Source organism: Eutrigla gurnardus (assembly GCF_963514095.1).
Source record: "Eutrigla gurnardus genome assembly, chromosome: 20".
NCBI lineage: Eukaryota > Metazoa > Chordata > Actinopteri > Perciformes > Triglidae > Eutrigla > Eutrigla gurnardus.
In genome coordinates this window covers 12,918,779-12,935,148 of record NC_139931.1, presented here as the reverse complement: position 1 = coordinate 12,935,148, position 16,370 = coordinate 12,918,779, and the positions used below count along the sequence as shown (strand labels likewise).

At 41.9% G+C, this 16,370-nt stretch overlaps 3 protein-coding genes across 3 annotated transcripts; all 3 read left to right on the top strand.

Annotated features, from left to right (window-relative positions):
* Nucleotides 1-73: 73 nt before the first annotated feature.
* stard3 (StAR related lipid transfer domain containing 3) lies at nucleotides 74-8,846 on the top strand. Its single transcript, XM_084038031.1, has 15 exons — nucleotides 74-230; nucleotides 1,584-1,822; nucleotides 1,936-2,013; nucleotides 2,345-2,422; nucleotides 2,536-2,589; nucleotides 3,430-3,547; nucleotides 3,645-3,746; nucleotides 3,901-3,956; nucleotides 4,037-4,129; nucleotides 4,952-5,014; nucleotides 5,793-5,888; nucleotides 5,974-6,053; nucleotides 6,167-6,271; nucleotides 6,405-6,498; nucleotides 6,756-8,846. Exons 2-15 carry the CDS (start codon nucleotides 1,610-1,612, stop codon nucleotides 6,876-6,878), a joined length of 1,353 nt encoding a protein of 450 aa, XP_083894157.1. The 5' UTR covers nucleotides 74-230; nucleotides 1,584-1,609; the 3' UTR covers nucleotides 6,879-8,846.
* Nucleotides 8,847-9,888: 1,042 nt separating this feature from the next.
* Nucleotides 9,889-11,959, top strand: LOC311030984 (melanoregulin). Its single transcript, XM_084037051.1, has 5 exons — nucleotides 9,889-10,038; nucleotides 10,243-10,405; nucleotides 10,535-10,625; nucleotides 10,718-10,881; nucleotides 11,336-11,959. The coding sequence occupies exons 1-5, from the start codon at nucleotides 9,956-9,958 to the stop codon at nucleotides 11,546-11,548; spliced, it is 714 nt and encodes a 237-aa protein (XP_083893177.1). The 5' UTR covers nucleotides 9,889-9,955; the 3' UTR covers nucleotides 11,549-11,959.
* Nucleotides 11,960-14,564: 2,605 nt separating this feature from the next.
* tcap (titin-cap (telethonin)) lies at nucleotides 14,565-15,589 on the top strand. The gene is made up of 2 exons (XM_084037977.1): nucleotides 14,565-14,877; nucleotides 15,121-15,589. The coding sequence occupies exons 1-2, from the start codon at nucleotides 14,726-14,728 to the stop codon at nucleotides 15,509-15,511; spliced, it is 543 nt and encodes a 180-aa protein (XP_083894103.1). The 5' UTR covers nucleotides 14,565-14,725; the 3' UTR covers nucleotides 15,512-15,589.
* The last annotated feature ends 781 nt before the right edge of the window (nucleotides 15,590-16,370 follow it).

Here is a 16,370-nt window from a genome sequence, read left to right as displayed (position 1 = left end):
CATAGTTTGCAGGGTCTTAGGCAATGTCGGGTTCCCCCAAGTGCATGGTTTTGGTTTGAGATTGTGTTGAATTTTATATTATTATATTTAAAAAATAAACCAGATGTAGTTTCCTCACGTCATTCTCTCGCGTGGAACGAGGCAGTGACACATCTTGTGGCGATATGTACTCTTTGAAAGGTCAGCCCGGAAGACTGGTAACGTCAGGCGAAGATGATGCGGTAAATCAAGTAAGTTTCACGCTTTACATTTTAACTAAATAAATAAATGCGGGGTTATGCCTTATATACTTTATTGTTTCGTATCGTTAGTTCTTGTAGCTGTTCACATGCGAAGTGTGTGACATTTTCTTAACGGTGTAACTTACTTGAAACGACGATAAAGTTAGCCGGTGTAACGTTAAGCTAACCGTGATAGCTAACATCACTTAGCTAGCTAATTTTCCTTTCACCAGAGTTTGTTTACAAGAGTGTACCAGGCAGCGATCCTGGTGAGTGTTTCGCATCGGTTTCGTTTGATTGCCGAGGCTGGCTGACAGGCTCAAGCTAGCTTGTTAGCTTGCCTGACATGTCGTTAAGAACGGTCAAACAGTTTGTTTGTTTTTTGCAGCAGTGAGGGTCGAGGGAGTCTGAATACGCTAAAACAAAATGTAATCTGAATTTTAAAGATCCTATCAAAACACTGATGAACGTAGTCTTTATAGGGAATGACGTAAGACGGATATGCCTCACGATGCTTGTTAGGATTAAGTTAATTGTCTAGAAACATTTAAACAGACAATTTAAACTCATTTAGCATTGTGATTCACTGTGTTTACAATGACCCGATGGTCCAACTTGTTCTCTTCCTGCGCTATTCTGTCAACAAGATGACGCCAGATTACAAGCAGCCTTCCATTACATATAGTGACAGTTAATACCGGTATGTTTTTCTGAAATGTACGTTGTTTGCCTTACTTTTGGCCCTTTAAAGATCAAATCATGTATCATGGAGCAGCTTTCAAACATCTAGCAGATGGGTTGATTGCACAGGGGATGCAAACTATTCTGTGTGTTGGAGTTGGTTGTTTTATAGCAACATCTTCAATGGGAAAGATTATTTTTAAACATTTGCTTCCTTATATAGCGAAGAATTAAGCTAAGTTTGACACCTTAAGCAGTTTTTCTTAACCACATCTATCTAGATCGAGTAGAAGTGAACATAGAGAAGAAGTATTACATCATCATATTATTTAATAGCAGTGTCACAATATAACAAATGGATCATGTGTATTTTCTGTTTTTAAACCTGATAAAATGGCCTGTGGTGAGGCTGGGAAAGTCATGTGACTGCACACAGAGCAGAGAGTAGCACCTCTGCTGTTCTTGCATCCATTTTGCAAACACTCACACAATGTAATATTTTTATTTCGATTTTGTACGGATAAATAAGAAATTATCCTTAATGAAAACTGTGTCACTGTTTAAGACCCACAGTGGAAACAAAGCAGTGACGGAGTGAAAACTACTTTTCTACTCGGCTTTTAAGCACATTCTTCCCATTTTGTGGTTCATACTGAAGGACTTTATCTCCCTTTTTTGCAGGGGGAGTTTCCTGTCTCACCGCAGGAATGCCAGGTGGAGACTACGGGGAGTTCGGGGGCAACCTCCCTGCCATCGCCTCTCTAAACGCTTCCTACTCCACGTCACTGTCCCTCCCTTCCCCGTACATGTTGGTACCACCCGCAGACCGCAAGGTCATCTCTGATGTCCGCCGCACCTTCTGTCTCTTTGTGACATTCGATCTGCTCTTCATCTCCCTTCTGTGGATTATTGAGCTAAATGTGAGTTTTTATTTGGGCTCAAAAAAAGAAGGTGTGAACTTTTTATTGACATGATTTCAGGCCTGTTTGCCAGGGTAATGATGGGCAAAATGTTGTGCTCTATTCTCCTGCAGATCTCCAGCTCAATCTGGGACAGCTTAAAAAATGAGGTCGTCCTTTATGACTACAGATCTTCCTTCTTTGACATCTTTGTAAGTGGATCAACCTAAGTCTGTGTTAGTGTGAAATGCTGATCATATTTGGTGAGCTCTAACCCTCTCAATGACCAGTTATTAATGAGCAGATACTTGCGTTAAACCAGCTCTTGTAATTGATTCTACTTGCATTTCGTGTTTCAAAGGCTGAAATAGTTTTATAGTCAGATTTATAGTATCTGAATGAGCTGTCATGGTTGATCACACGTCTGCTTTTATTGACACAAGAAAAGGAAGCGTTACCCCGAGTCAACATGTCTGAAACAGAATGATAATGTAAAATGCCTATAGGTAATTTTCCTTTCCTGTTACTTCTTCCTTGTCTCAGCTGCTTGCCTTGTTTCGTTTCCTGTGTCTACAAGTGGGTTATGCTGCTTTTCGGTTGAAGCATTGGTGGGTTATAGCGGTAAGTGAGATCAACCACAGTGAAACGCACCTTGATTAAAATAATGTTACATCTCTTGTTAACCAATCTAGAGGTTATTTATAACGTCGGTCTCAATCCTCCGTCCTCCACAGGTTACCACTCTAGTGACCAGTGTCTTCCTTGTTGTTAAGGTCATCGTATCTAGTGTGAGTGTTTCCCTTTTCATATAAAGCTCTTCCTACGTGTGTCACAAGCAAATCAGACAAAACCACAGAGACCTTTTCACTTCTGCATTTATGCCAGTAATACATGCTGTCTGACCAGATTATGAACTGATAACTGTACTTATGACCTTATTGTTTTATGCAGCACAGAACGTCACAGGCTTTGTTACAGCTCTCTTACCTTTTAGTAATTCAACAATGGGGAAGTAACCCAGCATAAACTACAACTACCAATTCTTCTAATAGTACTATTAAATTAGTGGTGGGCCATTATCGGCGTTAACGCAAGACTCTTATCAGGCGCTTAAAAAAAAATATCACCGTTAATCTATCTCAAAGTTGGGTTGGGAGCTGGGTCTATACTAAGCAAGCTATGATGACTTTCACTTTCATTTTAGCGCGGATGTATACCAGGCCGAATTGCACTGTAGGGGGCGAGAACGAATCAGACTTGGAACCTGTGTATCCCTACTGTGAAATGACCACATCAAACGTGACGTGCTGACGTGGATGCAGCTATGAAGCCGCCGGGTTTGCTTCAGGGAAAATGTATTTTTAAGAAGCTTCCCAATGGATACTCGACCAGACTAAGGTTGTTTGCACCTCGTGCAATGTGGAATTAGTATTAATAGTTTATATTATTTAGGTGACACACACGTTATGAATGCCTTCGGCAGAATTCAAATGAGCCATTTTAATCTAGATTAATCTAGATTAAAGTGAGATTAATCTAGGTTGAAAAAATTATCTATGCCCACCACTATCACCACTATATTAAATACAACACGGCTTCGGGATGACATGCTTTCTGTATCTTCACAGCTCCTGACCCAGAATGCCTTTGGTTATGTGATACCGATCACTTCTTTTGTGGTAGCCTGGCTGGAGACCTGGTTCCTTGACTTCAAGGTTCTCACCCAGGAGGCTGATGATGACAGAGGTGAGAAAAAGATTCATGACATATTTACAAATGACAAAAACATTTTTCTACTTTTTTTTCTCTCTTTTTGTTTAAAACTATTTTTTCTCCTTCTCAGCCTATCTGGCGGCGGTGAACGCAGCCTGTGAACGAGCCCCCATGATCTACCCACGTGCTGTTTCAGACGGACAGTTCTACTCTCCTCCTGAATCCGTTGCAGGTGATGTCTGTTTGCCTTTACAGATCACTTCTTGTTTAATCAGACTCAAGCACAGACCATGTGTGCGCCGTAGTGGAATATTTCTATCCAGTATGTTTGTACATTTATCATTTGAGCTATAATTTGACTTTTGGCTCTGAACGTGTGTCTGCAGGTTCTGAGGAGGATCTGGATGAGGAGGGTCTTGGACGCAGAGCTGTCACCTCACAGGTACCGGCATCAGTCTGAGGAGCTGTTAGACGGACACAGACCTGATTGTGTCTGATGACTTTCTCTTCCTCTTCTTCCAGGAGAAGGAGTACGTCAGACAGGGTCGTGAGGCCATGTCTGTGGTAGAACAGATCCTAGCCCAGGAGGACAACTGGAAGTTTGAAAAAAACAATGTGAGTGTATGATTTAGCTTTAACATATTCAAATATCCAATAGAGAAGTGTCTCATCTTCCCTTATGGTTGGGGTTCCATTCATAACTGCAATGATAAATGCATCTGAGGGACTGACAAAGGGCCGAAGCTGCACCCAGTGGAGAATTCAAACTACTAAAATCCCTGAATTTAGCTTTAGTCTGTTGCATCAAGTTATATGATGGTTGGGGTTTGATTGCAGGTTTATTAATCTGAATTTTGTCTTGAATCTTTGCATTAGAGTTATATATTACTATATTGCAGATTAATATTGGTGTATAAATCCTTGGAGAAGAGTTGACAAAGCTGAGCTGGGTTTTTCAGTTTGTTTCTAGCTTTGTCTTACTGGTTTCTTTAATGTTACCTACCCAAGCTTTACTGTTGAATACAACTAATATTGGCTGATATATCTTATATCAATATTAAACCCTCCCAATATTGATAGCAGTATCAGCCTTAAACAACTATAGATCCAGTTTTAGTGACTTGTTTGGAGGGAGCTAAGGCTCAAAGATGGTCATTCAGAGTACTAAAACTGTAACTTACTGCAAGATGTATTGCACATGTAGTTAAATATTTTCTTCGGTTATTTGTTAATTAGAAAGCAGAGAGAAAAGATTCAGGGATATATTTGTGAAACTGAACTCCACATGTGAAACCACATATTTTAGCCACTTAGAAGGAGATCCAAATTCCTAACCCCCGATTGAAACCCAACTCTTGCCAAACCACATTGTTCACCGCAGCAATGGGATCCACTTAATCTGCAGTTCAACTCATCTTGTTTCCTGCTTTGTTTCAGGACATGGGAGACTCTGTCTATACTCTGGAGATCCCCTTTCATGGAAAGACTTTTATTCTGAAGGTACAGCAGCACTATTCATTGTGAAACTGTTTCTCCACAAGACACATGATCTATTAATCTAAATGAATCATATTCAGAACCATAATATTGTGTTTATTTATCATGTTTAGACCTGGTATGAAGTCATTGATGTCTGAGCAATTTTACATAATCATTTCTAAACCAATTACAACATTGTTTGATGCCATATTGAGTCTCCTTGGCATCCCATGTTTAGGCCTGATTTTGCCCTGTACTACATTACTGTAGCTGTAACAATTACAGCTACTATTCAATCAGATAGTAAAGAGACTTCTTGGTGTTTCAGAGCAACTCGAGTTAACATTGCAAAGGAGTTTTTTTACCGTGGGTAATTTCCCAGAGAGGAGTACAGAGGAAGGCTGCTATTTTCAAGATGCTACATAGCTGAGGGCTATTTGAGACCGTTTCAAAGGGCTTACCACTGTAACGTGTGTAGTTATTACTCTAAATGATAAACCCGTTTGGTCACAACCAACACAGCATCATATTTATTTAGCAGTCTGCTGTATTTAAGTGTGTGTTGAGTAAGTTGTGTTTTTTTCTTTTCTAGAACAGCATGTTGATTCTAAAAATGTTCCTCGGAGACAGAAACTATGCAGAAAATGAATTTCTGCATAGCAGCTAGCTAGTTAGCTGGGAAAGGCTAAGGCCTTGTGACTAAACTATGTGGCTTCATGAAATGAGTGTGTAATTGTGGATTTGAGTGTTTAAAAATGGGCGTTATGACATTATTGTGTGTGTTCTTGTTTTTGTTCAGGCCTTTATGCAGTGTCCTGCTGAGCTTGTGTATCAGGAGGTGATTCTGCAACCAGAGAAGATGGTCCAGTGGAACAAAACGATCTCAGCCTGCCAGGTGACAACTTTCTAGTACTTTCTAGTACATGTTTTCACTGTTTCGTTGTGCCGTCTCTAAACAGTGCTTTCTGCCTGCTCCTCAGATCCTTCAGAGGGTTGACGACAACACTCTAGTATCATATGACGTCTCATCTGGAGCAGCTGGAGGAGTTGTGTCTGCGAGGTAAATTACCACAGTGGGCTTTAATATGTGGCTCTAGTCTTTGCTTCCAGTCGTTTTTCTTCTCTTCTGAAACAAAGTAAAATGACTGACCAATTTAATTTTCCTCCTTTTAGGGACTTTGTAAATGTTCGGCGAGTGGAACGCAGACGAGACTGCTACCTGTCTGCCGGCATGGCAACTGACCACGACGCCAAAACTCCAGTCGGACGCTACGTCAGGTTAGACCATGAACATCATATTCATTTGACAAAAGTGCAGTTGTGACTTCTTTTTTTTCTTGAACTTCCCCGTATTCTTTTCTACATATCTTTTTAATATATATTGTTTTATTATTATTATTGTCGGACACAGGGGAGAGAATGGTCCAGGAGGATTTGTGGTTCTTAAATCCAGCAGTAACCCGTCCGTCTGCACCTTCATATGGGTTCTCAACACAGACTTGAAGGTGAGAGTTAAACATTTTCTGTCATTCAAGGCCAGTTGGGATCATCTTTGCCTTGAATATTAACCAAATAGAATGAGAATAGAGCAAACATGACTCGATCAGTCTATACTAGAATCTACTAGCAGGATTTCATTCAGAAATGATAGACAACTCTGCAAAATGTCTGTATGTAAACATGAAAATACACAAAACATACATGTAATTAAAATATATTACAGGTGAGGCAAAATTAACATGAGACTTTTCTCTCCCATCAGGGCCGACTGCCCCGCTACCTCATCCACCAGAGTCTGGCTGCCACCATGTTTGAATTCATGTCCTATTTGCGCCAACGTATTGCTGAGCTGCGGCCCTCCGTCCGCTCCCACCACCACACCTGAAACAGGAGAGGTGTGAAGGTGTCACTACTGTTTTCTTTTAATGGACCCCAAAAATGGGCACAGCAGTACCCTTAACTGAAGGGATGTGCCACCATTACTTCTAATCATAGGAGATGTGAGACATGTGACCACCGGTTCACTCACAACAGAAGAGGATATTGTCAGATTTAAAAAAAAATGAAACTTTTTTTCAACTTTTAAGCATGATCGCATATATATTTTTATGTGGACCTCATCCTGTGGCAGGGTGGACATTACTGAAACAAGAAAACCTGGATTATTATGATGATTCTCACTCTTGCCACATATGTCTCACTTGCTACAAAGAACTGGTGCAATGGCATGAAGCAGCCGTCTCCCCGGGCCTTATCTTACTGTACACGTTGTTGATTTGCAGCTTCTGTTTGTTTTTTTTCCAGTTTATTAAGTGTCTATGTTTTCACTGCAGTGTCTTATTATCTTTCTCTGGTGCAACTGGCTCAACAAATCTACACCTCACAGCCGTTTTTTAACCAAACGATTAATTTGAAATGATAAAGCTATTTCCACACAGTGTATCATCCTTTACGACACTGATGAATATATAGGGGAAAGAAGTCACCTGCCGTTTGATCACCACTAGAGGGAGACACCACTTCTCCACATAGTGAAAGCCTCTTACTTTGACAGCATCCCCTATCCCAGTGTCTAAAAATATCAGTTAATATTTTATCAACTATGACCAAGAGTTTTAAATACTTTTGCACATAAGGATTATTCAGGAGTCAGATTAGGAGGCTATTAATGCATTATAAAGGTCATTAAGACAAAATAAGATGATGTTCATGAGTTAGGCTGCTGTATACTTTATCGTTATCGTTGATGCCAATTACCTTCAGTGGCCTTATGGTAAAATAGCTGAATTTTTCATCAAAAGTTATTACTGTATATGACTGACATTGACTTTAGTTTTGGGCCCCCTGTCACATGTTGACATGTGGCACTGGATTAGGTTTATCTGTAATGTCTTACATCATAGAGCATGATGTTGTTTTTAATCGATTGGTAATGTTGCTTCAAGCTTCTTCTTTTTTTTTTTTAGCTTTGTTTCAAAGTCTGTACTGCAGGAAATCACTATCCATCATTACGTCCACCAAGGAAGTCATGGTTTCAGTATTGTTTTTGTTTGATTACATAAAAAATAACTTCCAAGTTGGTGGAAGTGTGTAGCATGGGCCAAGGAAGGACTCATTATGTTTGAAGTGGATGTGACTCAAGGGACAGATACACACATTTTTCACTTTAATTTACGTAATGAGATAGATTATGGCGTTGGCGGAGGTCTGTAGTCTCACAGTGTCCTCTGGTTGCATGTGTGATGGAAATTGAAAAAAGACAGAGGTCTGGTTATTGGTTCAGATCCCTGTGGAGTTTAACCAAAGTGAGTGACTTCTTCTTGCAGTGCTCAATCTTGAGAAAACAATGTTACGAAACAACTCCCTTGAACTGTTCACACGTTGAAGGATCGTATTTAAGCGTGTTGCCTTGATGTTGTGACTATAACGTGGTCATTCATCACACTCACAGCTTACATCATCTGTGGTCACAGATTATTATTCTTTCTTATGACGTCCAAAACAAGTAGCTGTAGACATTTAACTCGGTAATTTGTAAGGATTGATTTGAGTTAAGTACTATATTGAGAGAATGTCATATTATAGAAATTGTTATCAACAATTCGGTGCCTTTATCGCAGTAACATTATGTCAGCCTTTTCTTTTGCTTTGCATTTAATTTAATATAATGTTATACTGTATGCATAAGAAGCCTGCTTAAGGTGCTCGTTTTCTTTTTCTATTTTTTTTAAATCATACTTTATCTGTATTCATAGATTATTCATCAAAAATGTTAATTTAAAGCCATCACAGGAATACTGACCAGCAGTTTTTTAGTCCACTGTCTTGTGTCTAATAAAATATATGAACTGTTGACAGTCTTCAAGCTTTCAAACCTCCTTAAACTTGTCAAAATAAATCTATATGTTTGTGTGTGTGTGTATATATATATGTATATATATATATATATATATATATATATATATATATACATACATATACATATATACATACATATAGTGGGGGTCATTGTATATCACTGGATTGCAAAGGGCAGTTCTTACCTAAATGTTTTCCACCATTGGATCCCAAGATGAATTATGTCGTGAACAATAATACCCTGTGACTTGAGCGTAAATCACATGACACACTTACTGTCAGAAAATTAGATAACCCATGGAAATTAAGGTATCTCAAATCTTCACAAATTCAAAGAATCTTATTTAACCACATTCATACGGACTCAGGGTTAATTGACCATGGGACATTTAAAACAAAAAAATGCTTAAATCAATACAACCATGGAGGATTGAAGAAGAGGAGATGTGTTGTCCTCGGGGCAAAACACAATGCTCAGGACAAGGGATGGAGCAGCTCACATGATTATGTTGTGACTGTCTTCTGAGGTTGTGGGTCTTTAAATATGTGGATTTTTTAAGCGTTGAGAGCGAGCGATTCACTGCTCTCATTGTCCTTCATGTTGGCTGATGAGAAGCACCAGTCCTTGGGCTGCCGTCTGCCTGAGCATCTCACCCCAGAATCTGGCTAATGATCTGGAGGACAAGCCTCTACTAGATGTGGAGCTGGGGCTGGGCCCTGAAAATGGGAAGCTGAAAATTAGGTTGAGTTTTGGGATCGGGGATCTTTGTTCTGGTAACTTTTTTTCTTTCTGATTTCTTTTTTTTATTAATTTTTTTTTTTTTTTTTACCAAATGCTCTTCCTCTGAGAGTAATAGGATTCATTCTAGCGGACCAGCTTGCTGTTTCTTACTTTGCCAAATCTTTTTTGAAACATAGGTTGTGAGTAAGTCTCCTCTTCAGAGCATCTACAGGCATTTGGAGTTTATCAGACCAGACTCACCGCTGGAATCAGCTTCAGTATTGTTTGAAGAAACCAAGGAGGTTGATCTGCCACTCACCTTAAAGCTCTGTTTTCGCCTGGATTGTCAGCCATTGGGAACATCTGCTGCCCACTGACTCTAGATGGGTTCAGTCTTCATGAAGCTTTGCTGCTGCTGCTGCGCTACGGCCGATGGCGACGATGAAGAAAAGCAGCCTTTAGTGCCGTAAGAAGACATTAGACAGTTCTTCAACACATATACCACTTTACTATATGAGTAGGCCATTGTTAGCATCCACATATCAGTTACACTTCTCACCTAGGGGAAAAACATAATCCACACAATTGCCTTTTACGCTGTCAGTAGGTGATTGTCATGTATGCATGTAGAATATAAGTGTATAATTGTGTTTGTTGGCCGATCACACAGCCAGGATCCGTTGGAGTATTTTAACCGTGAAGTCCAGAAGCGTCGCGATGAGGAGACTAATCTGTGGAGTGAGCCGGGCGACCCCAGCCACTCGGAGAGACAAGACGACCGGGTCCTTTACGGCCTGCTGCAGGCCAGGAACAAGACCCGCATGGGATCCACGGTATGTGAGGGAGGAGGGTCTAGTATAGATTATAGATCATGTCAAAAATTGCACAGTGGTAGAAAATAAATACAGGTGACTAACTGGTGCAACATTGAAAAATATAAATGAGTGCAATTTCTTGTTTAGGGGTATCGCCGACTAAGTGTTGACATTGAGGCCATGAGAGATACCCGTCGGGAAGTGAGAGAGAAATGGAAGACAATCCTGGAGAATTTAGGTAAAGCTGGACAGTGCACATGTGGGACAGATTATCACTTGTTCATACAGAGTAACCAGAAAGGGTTTGCCTTTGTTTTTCCTCCCCTCTAGGTTTCATGGCGGAGGCGAACTCGCTGCTGACGGTGTCTGCTGGGGCCTCACATGACAGGATGCGTAATGCCCCGGCAGCACGTGAGCTGCTCCACACGCTCCACTCTGAGACGTCCGTCTTCAGCAGCAGAGAGCCACCACCAGAAAGATATCTACTAATCCTGGTGAACATTGCACTCATACTGGTATCTGTTAGGCTAGGGGCATTAACCCAGCTATGTCGAATCCCCTGAAGACATTCACATTTGGGGAGGAGTTTTTGAGTATGCTGTGTCTTCGAAGGAAGTAACCCTTCCAGCTTGATGCACTTTAATTAAAAGTACCCATTTTACTTCTTTACAACTGGTAGGGTAGAAGGTGTCGCTGAGATATGAATCTCCCACTTTAGGGATCAATAGACAAAAAACGTATCTTGTCTGCCTGAAAATATTTTATTCTCATTATCTTCTGCAGTTACAGTTATCATTTTTGTTTGCTGAAAAACAAAATGAATATTTGTACAGTGGTTCAGATCATAGAGGACACACTATAGGTTGGCATTTTAAATTCCTCTTCCACCCATATTCTGACACGAATCACATTCATGCTTCAACCACTTCTTCTTCCTCTTCTTCATAGGACCGTCTAGTGTATCTAGATATAGCTGAAGATTTTCTGGCAAAGGCAAGGCGCTTCTATCCTCCAAAGGACGATTCTGACGAGGAGGTGCCAGGCCTCGCCATAAACCTGCCGCTGCTGATGGCCAGGATGGAGGCCATGAATGGGAGAGGCAACGACGACGACGAGGACGATAGCGAAAGAGACGATGGCAACTTAAGTGATAGATCTTAATATCTAATGGCTGCAATAATAATAGACACAAGGCAGGGGGCAGTAGTCATCAACCCTGGAGACGCTGGATGACAGAAATGCATAGTTTATCTTCATGTGTCTCTTGCTGCTTCTTGGACATGTTAGGCTGAACACTTCCTCTTTCTCATCTACACAGCTTGTGTCTTATTCCGTTTTCTATGGTCAAAATGTGAAAGGGCTTTGCAGATTTTCTGATTACCCGTGGTGTACTTGTACCACAGAGTTATCATCAAGTTCTTAGCCTGTTCATTGTTTAATTGTTGTGAAACCTTCAGGGTAGCGATGTTCCTCTGAGCAGGGCCTCTTTATGTTTTGTCCTTTGATTATCAGCACTCATTCCATTCAATCACATGATCGGGAACAACATGGAATAAATAGTCCAGTATGTCAGATTTATTGTGTATGTGTGTTTGTATAATGGATACTTTTATTTTGTTTAAGTCTGCATTTGGCTTCAAACATTTTTGAAAATATCGTATGGAAATGCAATGTACAGTATGCTGAACTCTTCAAGTCGGTTGTGTATGTGACTGGGTGACTCTTAGGTGATGCATGAGTGTGTTATTTCACCTCCAGCAATTTACTGAAAATGTGAAATATTTCTAAGCTCATGTGGAAGTTTGTGGATGTGTTCTGGTGTCATGAAATAAAGTTCCAGCCTAAAGCATGTTTCGTGTCACATGTTTTCTTTCGGAGTGTGTGTGAGTGTGTGTGTACACACACACAAAGAGGAAAATAAGAATTTGCATGGTGATTTGAAATCCAGGCAGTGATTTCACGGGAAGCGTGGCACGAGCGCAACATTCTTTTGAAGTGGAAAGAAGGGTCGGTTCAGTCTGGGTCCTTTATGCCCCTCGCTAGTCTGACCATGCTTACCCATGGCTTACAGCTTGATCCACAGACATACTTCAAATCCTGGCCTGTTGCTGCCTGTACGGCATCTGACGACCCCGCTGGGACCAGACCGGGTTGCAAAAAGGATGATGAAGATGATGTTTTGGTGGTCAGCTGCTTGTTGTTGCCACTGTTGTTATGTAAGAGAGACACTCTGAGGGCAGCCTGCTGGCACCCTGGCTCTCTCTCTCACACACACACACACACACACACACACACACACACACACACACACACACACACACACACACACACACACACACACACACACACACACACTGAAATAGCTGGTAACACTCGACTGTGGTGCCAGTATGTAGCACAAGAGTTTAAGATTATGGCAGGAATCAATACAAAGTGCTCTTTCACCTCAGGTTCATCTAACAGCTAAGATGAGGTTCCTCTTCATCCTCCCAAATTAATTATTTTGCCACAAAAAAATGCCCCATTTTTTCCTACATTCGTGAACCACAACATTTTTCCTTATTTACCACCTCCAGACAGACCTCGTCTTTATTGCCCTTCTCCTCCCCCTCCCTCCCACTCCCCATCTCTTTCTCGTGACAGCTCATTTAAATGTCACTTCCCAGCAGCCGTGTTAGTGCTGTTATGCAACACAAAGTTCCTCTGTGACAGGCGTGGCCGGGTGCGGGCGGAGGGATGAGGACGAGGGGGGAAGGTTCACTGTGACAGGGCTCACCGCATCACTGTTCACCTTTACAGATATTTCACACCCCTGGCTTCATTAGCATAGCATGACTCACCCTAAAACAGCAAGGAGATGACAGCCACCTCAGCCAGTTGATGTCCGCAGTTTGAGCAGGTGGATACATAAATTATAATAAAAACTCTGTGTGCTATCTACTCTGGGTTACGCTCTTACCTCCAAAGGACCTTGCATAGTGACTTACTAGGTTTCTGAAATCGCACTTCGTCATTTCCGTGGTGTCATACCACGACTGAAGGCATGGCCACGGGGATGCCTACGGTGCTCTTGCCCTAATATTTTACATATACAATGTCACCCAGCTGAGATATGACAGACGGCAGTAATGTATTTAACTGTTACATTAGATTTCATGAATGATTTCATCTCATAATTTGGCACAGATTTAGCTGACTGCATACCTTTTACTACTAAATGTGAATGACTGTGATTGATCTTGTCATAGGATCATTATACATTATGTTGTGTGTGTGTGTGTGTGTGTGTGTGTGTGTGTGTGTGTGTGTGTGTGTGTGTGTGTGTGTGTGTGTGTGTGTGTGTGTGTGTGTGTGTGTGATATCTGATATCTGATGATATTAGTTCCTGATGTGGATGAATGAGTCAGAGTCAGGAACCGGTAGTAACATTACACCAGTAGACAACTGTCAGAGGTGAGTGTGAGTGTGTGTGTGTGTGTGTGTGTGTGTGTGTGTGTGTGTGTGTGTGTGTGTGTGTGTCACAGTCAGCAACCTGAGTTGATTATGGCTTGCGTGGCACTCTCTCACCGAGGTAATGAATCAGTGGGGATGGAGCTATCACCGTAACTGCCAGGCAGCACACTGCAATGGCATTTATTGAGGGGGTTTGATGTTGTCACAAGGCACAGCTGTTGTATAAACTCCTCGGAAAACTGTATTATGATTTTAAAGTCAGCAGGATATGACAAGCTGATCCATAAAGTTCTCTAGCTTTTCATCACCTGTTGTCTCCATGTGACAGATGTGTTGTTTTTAACCCACTGCCTGAAATATCCTTTGTGTTTTGCTCCAGCACATCATTGTCACTTTTCCACATTAACACGCCATTTGCTGCTTCGTGCACGTCAAGACCAAAACCTTATTAAGATTCCTCTCCGAAGACTAAACCTGTTGTGTGTGTGTCTGTCAACATGTTTATATAATCTCCATACAACGTGTCTCTGTACTTTCCCCTCTGAGACATAGTAATACCAGCCGAGGTGGAAAGCGTTTGAGAATCAAGGGATCTTCCGCCCAATTACCCGTAACCCCTCTTCAGAGTTTGGGCTTCCAGCTCTCAGGGAATGGTGTTGGATGTCAGTGACAACATAGACCAGGAATAGCAATGGAACATCTATAAAAGTAGTGGGCAGACCCGAGCCCAGCCAGAGGCAGCACAAAGAAAGAGATATATCTATATACAGCCAGCTGAAGCATCACTGGTCCCTTGAAGAAACAGCCTCATCACAGACCCAACACCAGACCTAAAGACTGATCAACAGACCCGATAAACCTGAGACAGATCTTCCCATAGAAGAGATGATGCCAGTCTGTACCATCCTGGAGAAGAGTAAGGGTGTCGTGATGAGAGCCGAGCTGACCTGCAGCGTACGGGAAGAGAACAGGGCTGACAGGGAGAGCTACAGTGCCGACTGGCGTAGTGTCAGTCTCAAGACTCAACCTCAGGACAGGTGAGAGCTCACAGGCCGACCAGAGAACATCAGGTCTCCTCAATGTGGTATGGGTCACCAATGGGAAAAAAAATAACATCCTGGCTGTGATTTAAAATCTTTCTTAGCCTCATCAGATATGTGTGGAGATCTACTTAGTAATTCTGGATAAAACAGAATATTGGAAGGCAGTTATAGTCTAATTACAAAGGTAAATCACAGTGAGTGCTCCCACAGTTTCTAACTTGTCTCTGATGCCTGCAGGCAGACAATGGACATGAATGATGACTCTCGTAGGGAGACTCTGTCCCGGCAGTGGCTGGCCCGTTCGCTGAAACAAGCCTGCCCCTCTGGTGTCTTCAGAGTGGGGACGGTGGAAAGAGGGGTGAGGGAGCACCAGCTGCTGCCGAAGAGAAAAACCCTCCCCTTGCCTATCTTCACCCCTGCAGAGCTGGGTGTCAGGCTTGGACGTGGGTCCCCACACACCGAGGAGGACCTGCGGCCCTTCCCCACCCCAGACGGAGCTTGTCCCATGAAGAGGACCGTGGACGAAATCACAAGAGACCTTCCCCCAGTCAAGCCCACCCTCATGGAGTTTTCCAAATCACCCAGAGACCTGGGTCGCTCCATGTCTCAAGAGGCCCAGAGAGGGTGAAAAACAAAGAGAGAGAGGGGATTTTAGGGAGAGATGAGATGGGTGAAAATTGGGAAATAATAGTCATTGAGCTATGTGTGTCAGGAAAGAGATATATATATATAGATTTATCTCGAGTGACAATAATCAAAAACCTTAAATACTGTAGATCTTTAGCACTATCTGTGTTTCTTGGCTAGCACAGCACCAGTCATTGTTGGCATTTGGTGGGCAGTGTTATTAAAAGTGGTTATGTGAAGGCATTCGTATTGTGATGGAGAGGTGGGGTGTGTGTTCTCAGCTGTGCCACGGGCTGAACTCTTCACCACATCTGCTCACTTATCAGTGAAATCAATGCGACTCGACAATTACTTAACCATGACTTTTTATTGAAAAGTGCAAATTAAAGTGTTCTTGAGGTGATGATATTCAAGGATTATACCAGAATTGTAGTAGGGAGTGAAGGGAAGCAATGACGCAGAAAGTGATAGATGGAAATAAACGTGCCAAAGGAGAGACAGAGAGAGTCATAGGGGAAGGGGAGGGGTGAGGGGTCGGGGCAACATGCCTCGGCGTTGGTCATCCTCCAGACCTCTGCAAGCTTTTGACAGCCTCTGATCTCTGTGAAGAGTACAGAATGCTCCGGCGTGATCACACACCGCAGTTGTACATAGTGTGTGTGTGTGTGTGTGTGTGTGTGTGTGTGTATGTGTGTGCGTGTGCAAGCACGTGTGTACTGGCTGACACCTCTAAACAACAGGTCATAAACGTATAATGTTAATGCGTATTAAGTGATCTGCCTCATTAGTTTAATGCAGCTCATTTATATAGTATGTATATACTATAGTAAACTATAGTACATATACACTACTATATTTGT

What these genes read in the sequence shown, in the direction of transcription:
- LOC311030984 (XM_084037051.1), top strand. Translation starts at nt 9,956, where the DNA reads ATGGGTTCAGTCTTCATGAAGCTTTGCTGCTGCTGCTGCGCTACGGCC. An exon ending in AGACCCGCATGGGATCCACG is followed by an intron (nt 10,406 to 10,534) that starts GTATGTGAGGGA and finishes TTTCTTGTTTAG; the next exon opens with GGGTATCGCCGACTAAGTGT. An exon ending in AAAGATATCTACTAATCCTG is followed by an intron (nt 10,882 to 11,335) that starts GTGAACATTGCA and finishes TCTTCTTCATAG; the next exon opens with GACCGTCTAGTGTATCTAGA.
- tcap (XM_084037977.1), top strand. Translation starts at nt 14,726, where the DNA reads ATGATGCCAGTCTGTACCATCCTGGAGAAGAGTAAGGGTGTCGTGATG. An exon ending in AAGACTCAACCTCAGGACAG is followed by an intron (nt 14,878 to 15,120) that starts GTGAGAGCTCAC and finishes TGATGCCTGCAG; the next exon opens with GCAGACAATGGACATGAATG.
- stard3 (XM_084038031.1), top strand. Translation starts at nt 1,610, where the DNA reads ATGCCAGGTGGAGACTACGGGGAGTTCGGGGGCAACCTCCCTGCCATC. An exon ending in GGAGGCTGATGATGACAGAG is followed by an intron (nt 3,548 to 3,644) that starts GTGAGAAAAAGA and finishes TCTCCTTCTCAG; the next exon opens with CCTATCTGGCGGCGGTGAAC. An exon ending in GAAAGACTTTTATTCTGAAG is followed by an intron (nt 5,015 to 5,792) that starts GTACAGCAGCAC and finishes GTTTTTGTTCAG; the next exon opens with GCCTTTATGCAGTGTCCTGC.